This window comes from Dendronephthya gigantea, unplaced genomic scaffold (assembly GCF_004324835.1).
Source record: "Dendronephthya gigantea isolate DGI-Jeju-01 unplaced genomic scaffold, DenGig_1.0 000070F, whole genome shotgun sequence".
NCBI lineage: Eukaryota > Metazoa > Cnidaria > Anthozoa > Malacalcyonacea > Nephtheidae > Dendronephthya > Dendronephthya gigantea.
Genome location: NW_021163080.1, coordinates 441,980 through 455,942, shown reverse-complemented (window position 1 = coordinate 455,942; position 13,963 = coordinate 441,980). Strand labels below are relative to the sequence as shown.

The 13,963-nt window shown below is 37.9% G+C and overlaps 1 protein-coding gene across 1 annotated transcript; it reads left to right on the top strand.

Moving 5' to 3' along the window:
* The first annotated feature begins 8,624 nt into the window (after window positions 1-8,624).
* LOC114531307 lies at window positions 8,625-13,928 on the top strand. Its single transcript, XM_028552940.1, has 5 exons — window positions 8,625-8,941; window positions 10,146-10,772; window positions 11,237-11,355; window positions 11,794-12,550; window positions 13,117-13,928. The coding sequence occupies exons 2-5, from the start codon at window positions 10,175-10,177 to the stop codon at window positions 13,572-13,574; spliced, it is 1,932 nt and encodes a 643-aa protein (XP_028408741.1). The 5' UTR covers window positions 8,625-8,941; window positions 10,146-10,174; the 3' UTR covers window positions 13,575-13,928.
* The last annotated feature ends 35 nt before the right edge of the window (window positions 13,929-13,963 follow it).

Genomic DNA, 13,963 nt, shown 5'->3' with positions numbered 1-13,963 from the left:
GAAGTCTTTTCCGCAAGAGGTGGTTGAATTCTTGCTAGCGAATGCACTGACAATGAGGTGAAAAATAACATGGAGAGAGGCAGCCATCCACAACTGAAGGAGTTCACTGACATTTTGTTTTCGTTGTTACAGAGAAAGGCCATTGGAAGAAATGTGACAACTGTTTTATCGCAGGATACTGCAGCCCAGGATGCGAAAAAGATGACTTTGAAATCCAACAAAAATTGTTGCGTTCGACTATTGGAGAGATATAGCGTTTTTTGGTAAAAGTTTCTTCCATTGTCATCTCGGTCTCATTGGCGACAAGATGGTTTTTAGACGAGGGTAATGAAAAGGGGGATGCCATGGTCGGTCCTTGAGCCTTGTGGACGTGCACACGCGCGGCCGCCCAACAACGGTGAACGTTTCGTTGTTAAGATACAAGCCTGTGATGGTCCAAGAAAATCTAATCGCAGACGTACCCTTCTTTCTATAAGAGATCGTAGCCTGTCTGTTAACGGAAGTTTGGCTATGGGTGACCATTGCGACGGCATTTATCGCATTGTAAGAGAGTGTGGCTTCAACTGTGAATGTTTAGGATGGAAAAAGAAGTTCTTTTGGGCTGTCCTTGCAGGAGATTACCGTACAGTGCGCGTATTTCTCACTGATTTACCAAGCTATCAACTTTGGTAACGACAAATGTTATCTATCACTCAGTTAAACAGAGAATCAAACAAGTCCATGAAATAACGGTTCAAAATTGCGCACTAGGCATTTAATATGTATAGTTGATTTAATTGCTTTTAGCATGGTAGACTATATTTTTAAAATATAATATATGCGATAAAACTGGGTGTTTTACACGTTGTGTCGAAAAAGCGAAACACCTAAAAATCCGCTATTATTCTGATTTTTAATGTTATGTTAAATTTGAACTCGCTACTAATTACACACAATCTTCGGGTTCTCCTATGGAAAATGTTTCGCATGACAAGCAATTTTGGCCTAATTCAACAGATACTTAATACATTGATCCCTTAATTTACTTTTACGTAGCTTCAACATGGCATTATTAGGACGATGAAGAATATTTTTGGTTCGCCTTTTTCGGGACACACTATCCACGCGGGTTTATCCAAATAAAAGAGACTTATAGAAATTACCCTTGAGCCTGGTATTCATTTAGTCGTCACTGTCGTGATTCTCACGAATGTGAAATAGTCATGCGTAAATTTGTCCTTACTTCTTAATTCAATTCGGGCATTGTTTGACTACACACCCATACACACCCATTGTTTGACTACACACCCATACACACCCATTGTTTGACTACACACCCATACACACCCATTGTTTGACTACACACCCAGAAATGTTATATCACATGGCCAACGTGACATGTTACGGCAATTAAGTCTAAATGGAAACCAGGCATCATCGTGCCCAAGCACAACGGGAGTTCCTAAGGTCTTTACATCCTGTATAATTTAGATATAACATAATATATATTTTTAAAACGTGAGGCAAAAAAACAATTTCTGAATAAACAAGATATCTTAAAAAACATATAAATGATTTATACTCACGACACGAAAGACACAAAATTGAAACTTAAAACGAATTTCAATTGTATTATGTATTCTATAAAGAAAGTGTTGATTTAGCGTTCCAGGTCTATATTTATTTTATATGCCCTATATAAAGTATAGCAACTGAGATATAATGATACTGAGGTTATGTCTTTTATCTTTCTGAATATATATTTGATTTTGAGCCCTTGCACATGCATGATCACTTATATAATGTAGCTGTGTTAATATGTTTGTATTTTTAGCTAATAGCTTAACTATATAACATGTGCAGGATGACTTCGAATGTCTCAGAACGCTTTATATACCTACACACCTGCTGTGTACATGAAGCATGTCACATGCAAATATTACTAAACTGTTGCCAAATGTGAAGTTGCTATTTTTGCCAGAAATTAATTTAAAAGAGGTAAAGGAAAGTGTGGTCCTAAGGTATACATAAACTCTTAGAATACTCTACCTCTCGCTTATAAAATTGATATCCACTTTCAAGAACGACATTTGAAATGTTATTCGAGGTATTAAAATGCACTTACACCGTTTGCGCTGGATGCATGCATGCTCGCATCTCATTAATCAAAGAACCAATATCTACGCGTTTCCCTTTTCACACGACAAAATGATAAACAAAGTTATGAACGAGTACTGTTTAGAAGACTAACTGGCAAATTTAGGAAGAGGCTAAAGTAATTAAGTGCAGTAAGTGACATCTTAGAAGTCATTATTTCGAAAATATATTAGTTTGTCAACTAGTAACCAACATCGTTCCTGGGGCATTTGCTTCCAGGGTAGGACAGCTGTGAAAATAGCTGCATCTTTATTCACAATGTTTTTTGCAACGTACTGTATCCTATATTCCTATTGGCCAGTAGAATACTCGTAATTTATGAGATTCATCATATTCATGCACGTGGAATGGAAAGAAACAAACTGTTTGGCAAGAATTGATGATATTCGCCGTCGCCTTTGTTTATAGAATATATTAGAATAAATTTCTTAGTTTATAAAACCTAATTAATATAATTCCTAAGAAGGAATTTCGTTCTAAACTATAATCAGCCAAATTGTATACATTTTTCAGGCTAAGTTAATAAAATTGCCTACTTTTTTAATACTTCATGTAGGGTAAATAATGTACCTCTTTCCTGGAAGTTGCTAAAACTTACGCTTTTGATTGGGTTACTGAAAATGTAGGCAAATTTGCAGATTGGTCCCAAATAAAATCTATTCTACTCGAATCTAATGAGATATAATAAACCAATCCAAAGTTTTCTTGAACAAAACCCAATCACTTTTTAAGTACATGTATTTGATTTTTGTGAATACAATTTGAATTCATATATTACTACGTAGAAGCTTTTTAAAAAAAATTAGTCAGAACGTAAATCGTGCTTTAGAATAATCATGATCAATGTTCAGTGTACTTTCAATGAATATTTACTGCTGAGACGTGTTTACTGCATAAGACATTTTACTTTTAATTATCACAATTCGCTTTCAGTGCTACAATTTGATAATGAACTGGCCCAAACCGTCTGAAAAAATACTACCAGGGCTCGTTACAATTGAATAAATTCATCCGGTTCTTGGGATTCAGTATGTAATGTATATCGTGGCTCAGAGTACTATATAACTGATTATACTGTTTATGCAAGATTCAACTTTCTTTTCCCATTCAGTGCTACAGTATATAATATGGTAACTAATATGCTATATATTAATTAATTTTGTCCCGATAACATCATACCGAACATAAAGTCTGTGAAGATTTCTAATCTCCGAGACCTGACCGAATATGCCATATCTGTCATCTCAGTGCATTTTAACATTTTAAGGCTTAGAAAGTTGTTCAATTTTAGCAAAACTTGGTAGCCTTTGTGTGCACCGTTAATCATTCAGTCTCAGTTTCGTTCTAATTCCCCAATCATTAAACTTAACTGAAGTTCATTCCAAATCTCATATCGGTTGGTTTCCATGTTAACTTGTAGTCATTATACGGAATTACGTTTTTACGCCTGTCGTGAATTCTTTTGCCTTTTCGGTGCCACTTCTCTGCTTGTGTCAGTTGAGCTTCGGCCTCCGTCTTGCTTGTTTCTATATCTTTCAAATCATCGGCAACAGCTTTCATCTCCTCGAATTCCTTCTTGTGCTTTTCTACATCTACTCGTAATTCATTCATTCTTTCTGAGGTTGGGGGGAAGCGCTTAACTAAAGCATTGAGAGAAAATGTTGGGTAAAATGTTTGCTGCCCTTGTTGAGAGGTTACTGTAAGGTACTTTGGTTGTTGCTGCAGCTCGAACCTATGCACTTCATTTTCAGCTCTATCCAGATGTCGTTGAGCTTCGTTCAAACGTGCTTGAGCCTTCTCCTTAGCAATTCCTGCCTTTTCCGCATCATCGCCAAAAGTTTTGATCACAAACAAAGCAGTTTTTATCGGCTTTTCTAGGCCATAACTTCTAACCTTGGCCAACGTTAGCCTGACATCAACTAGTTGAACTCCTTCTAGTGTTGCAGGATCATAAGTCGTCATAGCACACACGTTGTCCACGCATTTCTTCATCATTGCACAATGGTTATCTTTGTCCTTAATCCATCGTCCTCGAATACCGTTGTTTGCCTTGCCAACATAGACTTGTGTTTTATAAATGTTCTCTCTTTCGTTGCTAGGGTGGAATTCCTCATCGTCAAGAACTGCCCAATAAAGAGTATGTTTATCCAAGCAAGATGCCATGCCTTCGTCTATTTCCTTCTGTTCATCTGCATTTTTTGTTATGAACTTGCGAATCGATGGGTTAATCCAGAAAAGATCATTCTCATATGTCTTCGTCGTCTGCTGCCATGATGCCCATCCATTGGCAGTCCTTACATACACAATGGGACGTAAATTCTCTTTGATAATTCTTCGCATATTAGCTACACTGGAAACTTTTATACGTAGCATAGCAGAAACTATGCGACAAGTTTGCATATGAATATAGGCACAAGTTTTTTGCTTAACAACTTGTGTACTGCGTCCCGTTCTGGGATAGTAATTGTGTCAGCCCACTTGCCGTAGGGTATCGGCTAAGTCGGGACGCTCTTAATTTTTTAGCTTTAAACTAGGATTTATCTACTTTGAATACTAATAACATATATAAACACAACTGGACAGACATTCAGTAATTTCAGTTTTCATTATAACGTCAATCGCGGTTATCTCCGTGACTGTTAAGAAATTTGAACTTTCCATCCAGCAAACCACCTTTGGTTGCTATTGCACGCGGAATAAACTAATCAATATCAGTTATTTTTGCTTAGCAATTAGCAATTCTCATGCACTTAACATATATAAAAACTGTATACACAGACTTGCAAATGAGAATACTATTTAAATTTTAAAAAACGCAAAAACGAGAAGTTTACCCATGCACTTAGATTTCGTTTTTTGGTATATTTTTACGTATTATAAGTACGAGTATTTTCATATTTAAGTTTTTGTATACAGTTCGTATATGCGAAAATATGCCTATAGGAAATATACTAGACGTGAACTATATGGCGTGAACTGAAGCTAGAAACCTGTGGTTTCCACTATACATTATACGTGCGCATGTTATCACTAAAGTAAATAATTCAATGAAAAAAGCTAAAAAACCTCCTGGGTTATTCAATATTCCAACTTCTCCGTTAAAGAACGCTTCAAATAAAAAGCTTTAAATAAACCTCGTCTCCTGGGTATCTCTGGGGAGAGCGAATACATTTGAAAAGTGTCATTTCCTAATATTTAAAAAAGGAAATGCTGCTAAATATGGTGCGAATTATACATACTTTGATAAAGTCACTCTCGCATAACGTATAGAAGGCGTTTGCTGGGTGGATAAACTGCTTGTTTACCTATATAACAGGGGATTTTAATCCTGCATTACATAAATTCAGGAAAAAAATATTACTTGGGGAGTAGAATGCACCATTCAGTGTTGGCCAACGTTCGCGCGCAGGAGGAGTGGATATCTTCATATCAATCCAAAAACGTATTTAGCGTGAATTTTCTGCACTAAAAGCATGCACCAATCTTTAGTCTCTAGAGGTTGTTTTTGACTTGAGAGCACCGTAGGCCATCGTGGTCCTGGAGAATGGTACGTCGTACGATTTATGATTACATCCTGTTTTATACCGTTTCCCAGAACATACCTCCTGTATGTTTGACTTGACCCAACACTGCTTGAGCAGATCTTAGCCTTAGGCATTATGACGTGAGATGCCTTCCCGTGACAATTAAGATCATTTTCTCTGCGAAAATAATTCAGACAGACGTTGCCGTTTTCACAAGGAGTGTTGGTCTTAATGGTTTTACGTCTAGGATCGTTTGACGGCATAATCCATATGGCAATCCGCATATCTATGATTATAACTTTAATACGGGCGAGGATTGGAATGGTGTGGGCTTGTAAAGTGGGAGAAATGTTATGGTATATATAAATTCTCGAAAACAATTGTATCTGCGCACTTTGTCTTTGTAGCAACCTTGTATAGCCATGCATGGCTAAAATCCAAACCGATATACCTCGTTTAGGAAAAGCCCTGATTTCATGGGTGTGGAATTTTCGCGAGAAATACATATATTAACGAAAATACAGACAATTGAAAAGTAAACATAGCAATTTTTACCACTACCGTTGCGTGTCACGTTCGTTGGGTTCTCTTGGCAAATGTCGAACTAATTTCACCTAATTGAACATGTACATTAGTGTACGCGCGTTAGCCGTCATGTTTTTGAACAACAGGATTCACTAAGATACGGATGCTTGAATTAGGGCAATTGTACATTATAGCATTCATAACTATTCGCATATTTGCATCTCTCATGCAGAGAAGAAATTCGCAGCCAAAATTGCAAGTGTAAAGCCTGTTCTCTGTTACGCGAAGAATCGATTCCATCTCTTTTTAACTATCAACTGGTTCCTTGGGAGTTTTTAATTGGCAAAGCTTGGTATAATTTTTCGGTCGAACGGAAACTTTGGCTCAATATCTCGTTTCAGGCGAAAGGTTCCGCCTGGTGCCCCCCCCCCCCCTTAGGATCGGATCGCAAAAATTCATGAACAGGTTTACTCGAAAGCCTAACATGGGAGGAAAGATTTTGATCATCACCTATCATAGGAGCTGGGGAACTCGCTGTTCTCGTTTATGGAAATTTATGCACAATGAAAACATTGTAGTGCTTTGTATAAAAAGACAATTGATTACATGGCTGATATGACATGAAGTTTTTAGTCGGGAAGAAGTCTGGTTAAATTTATTTCCTGTTACGCTTTTACGTGTCAGGTATGATGATGTCATTGAAGACGTAACGCCTTGAGTAAGACTACGTTTACACTACTCCGGGGCGAAAAAGTGACGGTAGAATTTGACTGCGTTTACACTTGTCCGTTTGAATTCCGATGCGGTTTCGCGGGCGTTTACCCATAATCGTCGCTCACCGTCAACATTCGTGAGTTGTTCGCGGAAAATCGCGCCATTTCTAACTCTTGTCGACACGTTGTTCCACTGCGTTGTTCACGTTGCTATTTTACCAGAGTATTTACATATTTGTAGCCATGGGAAGCGAGAAGAATGTATATTTTGTATGGACCGATGACGAGGTTGAGTTACTTTTGGGAGTTATTTTACATTTTAAGGCAGATAGAGAAGCAGATGGATACGATTGGGAGTCTGTGAAAACTAAATATGAAAGCATCACTGCGTTGTTTGTAAAACGCTATCCGAATGAATCTAGCCAAAGGTTTCCCAAGGCCAATCCCGAAAAAGATTTTACCAAATCGAGGATTCAGACAAAAGTAAAAGCTATTCGGTTGAAGTATAAAAAAGCAGTCGACTCTGGAAAAAAAGCGGAGGAGGTCGCGTGGTGGCGACATTTTACGATTCTTGCCAGAATATTTGGGGAGGGAGTCCTGCTGCGGAAATGATAGACAATGGTATAGAAACATCGGACATCTTGTCGCAGGATCCAGTACGTACATGTTAATATAGATGAACGCTACTTGAACAGAGAAGAAGAGGATGCTAAAGATCATGGCGAAGGGAAAACTGATAAAGAAGCGACTACCACAAATCCTTTGAAAAGAAGGAATCTGGTTGATCACATTGTAAACCAGCGAAATTCAAAATTATTGAAAAAATTACCTATGGAAAAAGCATTACTCGATGTGGCTAAAGAAGACATGGCTTTGAAAAGAGAAATATATATAAGGTTAGGGAGATGAAAAAGTCAGACAAGGAACAGTGTGATCAGATGCGAATTCTTAATGATACCATGTTGAATCTTACAAAATCGATTAATGAAGGTATGCAAGCATTTAACCACAATATGACCACCAGAGGAATGCAGATTTATCAGCCTGCACCATCTAAGTAAATGTTTCTCTGGACATTCGGAAATTTTCATGCCATTCGCTTTCGCATGAAACACCTGAAAATGATTTTTTTTTATCTTTAATAAAACATACAGATACAAATTAAAATCATAAAATCCACCCATCAATGTTAAACCCCATTGGTTTTGTGGCATGGGGGGGGGGCAGTTTACATTAGTAAAATGTTATGAAATGGCCCACTGTTTGGCACTAAAGATGGGTACTAAACACTAATTTATTGCTTTAAGATGAATTCAAAGTACCTGAAATAATGTTTTCCCACCAAATACTGGTCCTACCCGGACGAGTCCTTTCGCTTCTTTCGATTTTGTTTTTTTTTAACAAGTCGAATAGACTTGCCTAACAAAACCGTCCGCAATAATGTCGCTCGAGCATTCCTTCTAGAGTGCATTTTTTGGGACAACATTGCCATACTTCCCAAAATTGCGACGGAAACTGTCATGAAAAGTTTTCTGTCATAAAACGTTTTCCATTTTGAATTACGCGCCACAGCGCGGGACGAATCCACGCATCGTAAGGGACTGGTAATTAAATTGTAGCAAAATATTAACAATATTAACGGTGTAGTGTTTACACAACGCCACGTAGCGCTCAACGTTTTCGTTCGGCCACGTTTAGAAACTGTGGTCGTGTCGCTCCGGCAAAGGTGACGTTTTCAAACAAACCGCTCCGGTGCTGTGTAAACGCAACAACGTTTTGATACTTTTTTGCACCGCTTTCAGACCGATCCGGAGTAGTGTAAACGTAGTCTAAATCAAGATAAAAACAATCGGTTCTGGTTCTTAATGTAATGTGTTAATATCTGCTATATTTCACAATATTCAGGCTGATTCAATCACAAATAATGGAATAAAAGACTGAGAATAGCATGTGTCCAATTTGACGCGATTCGAGGACAAACGAGTCATTCTCGGACATCATTGATCAACTACAGTACAATGTCATTCGATTGGGTCCATTGGGGTAAGTATATAAATATAATTTATACATACATTTACACAAAGAAATTCACACCAGCTCTATATTGAGTATTGCAAAATCCTCATGTAACAAATTTAAAAAAAAATAAAGTGGTGTGTTTGTAGTATAAGGGGCTGATTACATGGTGTCTTTTCAGCCCGGGCTGAGTTTCAGCCCGGCAAACCGGGGCCAAAATATTTTTCAATTACATGGCAAGTTTCAGCCCGGGCTGTGTTATGACACGTCAGAATTATTTTAAGATCAGGGCTGAAATTTCAGCCCGGGCTGAGTTTGTAAAGGCTGGTAGTGGACCTATTTCGATTCTTCGAGCGCTTTAAAATCCCGAATGACAATAACTTGACCTTTAAGGGACTATGACTGCACATAAAAATGAAATAAACAAACGAAAAAGCATTGTCAAGGCGAGTTTCTCTGTCCGGGTTTAGGGGCTGTTTACATGAGCCCGGTTAACCGAGATTCAACGAAGCGTGAGATGATTTTGAGATATTGAAATGAGCAGATAACATGATCCTGGCAGTCGTATAATCTCAGTGCGTATAATCACCACAACAATAGCATGTGCTTGTTTGGTGTCATAAAGACTTATTTCAATACCTCAAAGTCCTCTCACGCTTCGTTGAATCTCGGGTAACTCACGCTTTGTTGAATCTCGAAAAAATTGTTTTTCCATAAGTGGAGAAGGGATGGTTATTGGTTAGGCTAACTGGATCACATGACCATATATTTTAAGCTACATGATGAGAACCCCATCTTTTCTGATCAAAACAAAATCCAGGTTCCTTTTCCAAGGAACAAAGCTTTATTGATTAATTAAAACAAAGCTTTAAATGTTCAATAGGTTCTTGTCAACCTCCCTGTCTTGTCAGAGATGTTCGTTTTTATATTGATTACACAATCAACATTCCAACCGTGCCTTTAAAGATATGCATGAACTTACGATCCTTCTCTTGATATTCCCGATGGTTCATGGTATAAATAAGTTCATCAGACGTACCACATCTTTTTTAGTTGTATAATAGTTAAAATATAACAATATTAAATTTCCAACAATTATACAAAAAAAAGGCGGTATATCTCCTTCGTATGCCGTGAAATTTATCAATTCGAGTACGCATACATATCGCAGATAGCTTTAATTCGGATACTTGTACGTTATACCACAATATTATAATACTTTCTTTTAAAGCATCCTATGACAACAAATCACATCTCTAAATGAAGGCTGCAGTTGGTGACAATGAACGACGATGGTTGATCGTTGGTATATGTCTAAACAAAGTTCTCACTCCAGCATTGAGAGAAGTTCTTGGAAATGAAATACCAAAATGGTACCAAAGCCTACTCCCACCTCCTCATGAGATCGATAAGCAGACATTAGGAAGACATAAGAAGAAGTTGCCACCTTCTTCATTGAATTTAAACTACGAAAGTATCAACAACAATTTCACAAAGCACAAGTCGTCTGTCCGGCGTAAATATGATTATGCTGTTAAAGATGCAGTATCTCTAGCGAAGTTGTTTGTAAAACCATTCATGGCTAACTTTAGTGGTTTTGATGACACTATGGATACGTCTGCAGCTTTGTCACTCGTCGCTGAAGCTCAACCTTTTCACGCTACTGGGGCTAGTGGTATGGCGAGAAAAGTAAGATCAGATATTAGAAATGAGTGGGCGCATTGTAACTTTGCACACTGGACAGACGTCGTTTACCAAGCAGCTCTAAAAGATATGGAGACATTAATAAATCACGTCAACCTTACACCTTCGAAGAGAAAGGAAATGCTTGATGATCTTGTTGACTGGAAAGGAAAAGGTACTGAACCAACTGAATTCCATAATTGCTAAGAAGCAAAACGTGTAGTTTAAAAAACATATAAAAACATAAAATTAAAAAACAACAAAAAGTTTCGTTGTCTCGAACTGGATTTCAACTCACACGTTTAGGTATGCCCCAACTTCTCTATCCTGTAAGATGGGAATTCACCTGATCCTCGAGATAACGAAGTTTTTTGTTGTTTCCTGCAGTATCCGATATGAATTACATGCATTCTCCTCTTGCGTGCGATTTTACCAGTTGTAAAGGATCGAAAAAAGAACGAGTGAGTGCGAGCTATAGCGTCGCAAACGAGTTGCAAAAACATGACGTATTCACTTTATGTGTATAGACAGCAATTTGACAAATACACGCTTTTTAAAACATGGAAATGACAAGTTTTTCATGACCAGCTGAGAGCATCCATTGCGTGTTGATTTCGATATCCCATTATATTGTTTCAGGTCTGAAACTTTGTTTTGGCGAGCCAGTAGATCCTGAACTGCTGGAACTTGTCCACACTGAGGTTGCTGAACTTAAAGATTTGGTAAAATTTGTTGAAGAGAATACAGAGGATATTCTGGTAAATGCAATTAATATAGAATTCACTGAAATTATATCCCTTGTGACCCGGGCGTTGTGCATGCCTGAGAACATTCCAGATAATATTTTTTGACTTGTGGTTAAAGTTGATATTTAAATAGGAAAAGTTGAAATGGAATAGTTTGCAGCACAACTATAGAGTTTTGAGAAAGGAAGCAATAAAGCAATCACGCTACTTTTGATTTAAGCTACTCGAAATGCATGGATGCAGTAACCCCTGGCCATTTTAAGTAAAACGTGTAATTTCCTGAGCGAGCCCGACCCTAGCCAAGGCAGGCAATCTTATATTTATTAATAATATGAAATCACTTAAATGAGTCGACGATAGCTAATAGCAAATAATTTTGCAATAACTTTGCGTGGCCTACATGTGCACTTAAGATTTTCCGTTTACACTAATAATATTCTTTGCGTACAGAAGGCATTAGAAGCAGTCGAAAAATCTTTGAAAAATGAAATCCAAGAGTTAAAGGAAAGACAACTCCGTACTGAGAAAGATGTCGAGCAATTGAGAGCTAAACAGGACGATTTACAGATGACCATCTCTAAAAGAAATGAAAAAGAACCACGATATCTTTTCATGGCGCCTAAACAGAGTGACTGGTTTAGTGGCCGAAAATCTGAACTCGGTTATCTTCGAGACGTACTCGAGAATAAGAGTAGATGTGGCGAGGAAGGAGTCCTTGTCGCTGCCATCTCTGGTCTTGGAGGATGCGGGAAAACAAGCCTTACTGCAGAATATATACACAAATGGAAAGGTTATTATCAAGGAGGTGTTTACTGGTTTTCCGCAGAAAGCGATGTCAAGTTCAAAGCCTCGGTCGATGAGATAGCCGCGCAATTCGATACACTTTATAACGATTCGTTCAATGTTACATTGTACAAGACCCTAGCAGTTTTTTCACATATTACAAAACCATGGCTGGTGGTTGTTGACAATATGGATGAAGCTGATCTTTCACCAAATTTGGTTAATTTGGTAACAGGGCCGTGGCAAGAAAACGTCGCGTGTTTTGGTCATCTCATCATAACAACACGACGAACACCTCAGGATTTAGAAGAGCAATTATCTGGTATCGAAGAATCCAACTGTCTCAAACTTGAATGCTTTGGTAGTGAGGAGGCAAAAGAATTCGTCTTCAGAAGAACTGACATTACTCGTGATGAACAAAAAGGTAAGTTAGGTAAAATCAAATACTTTATATAAAATATCACTACATGTGGTAATGGCGGTATACGATAATTATCTATTCTGCGCCACGGTACACGAGCAAGTCCATGTAAGGGCTTTGTTCGCTGACCTTACTAGTTTAAGGAACTAAATAAAGAACACTTTATAAAAGCGGCCTGTAGGAGCAAATCCAAGATGGCGAAAACATTTTCGGCATAAATTTGAATAAATTGGAGGAAAAGTTGCAAAAGTAATTCATCGAAAAGGCAAGTGTGAAAACGGCACTATGTCAGTTCGAGCCTTTTATTTCCCTTGAGTTCTTAATTGTCTTTAATATCAAGATTAGTATTTAAGATTAATTAAGATTAGTACCGTGAATTTAAGCAACTTCAGACTGCTCTTCCCCTCATAACGTAGCGATATCAAAAAAGAAATATTCTGCAACATATACTTAGCTCCAAAAGTATAAATTCAGTCGAACAAATATCTGGCATTTGTTACATCAACATATAAGTTACGTCGGTGTAAACAACAAATTGACCTTAACACTATTTACTTTCCCTTACACAGAACTTTCCGCGGACTCCCTATGTCAAAAGCTTGGTGGCTTACCATTAGCATTAGAACAAGCTTGTGCATACATCAAGTATCTGGGATGCTCATTATCTGAGTACTTAGGGTCGTACGAGAAACAGTCCCTCCAACTTCTAAACAAGAAGAAAGCTACCTCTTTTTATGGAACTTCCCCAGAACGATTGGCCGTTCGTACCACGTGGCATCTCAACTTTGAACATATCAAAAAAGATGAAAACGGGATCGTCGCCACTCGTTTTTTGAATGCTTCGGCGTTTTTGGATCGCAATGAAATTCAAAAAGACCTCATTAATGTTGGCGATCCACTTGTTGACGACAAAATGTATTGTGATTACGTGAGCTCTTCTTTGGGTTCCCTTGAAGTCCTGAAACTCTTGACCGACTTTCTCTTTTCAAGGAAACTCACGATTCTTCCCTCACTGTTCATCGTTTAGTCCAAGAGGTCATTCGAGAAAGTCTGACCTCAGAGGAGAAAGTTGAAAGCATTGTTGACGCAGCCCGGTTGCTACGTTTTGCCTTCTTGAAATGTCGCTCTCCTGATCTTATTTCAGTAACTGAATATAGTGATCGATCTTCTCTTTATGCAAATGATTCTTCAAGTTTTCATAAGTGGCATAAGTTGTGTTTACATGCACATGAAATTAGAAGGAATCTAGAACGTCTTTTAGAAGTCGTCCATGATGTTATCGGGAAAACTGTCTTTCTACCAGAGATAGCAAGGGCGGTTTACGAATGTGCTTTGCATTTGAATGTCAATAATTTGAGTGGTCAGGCAAAAATTGTTGGAGACTTTGCCAATCGGATTTTTGACTGTAGTCGCCAA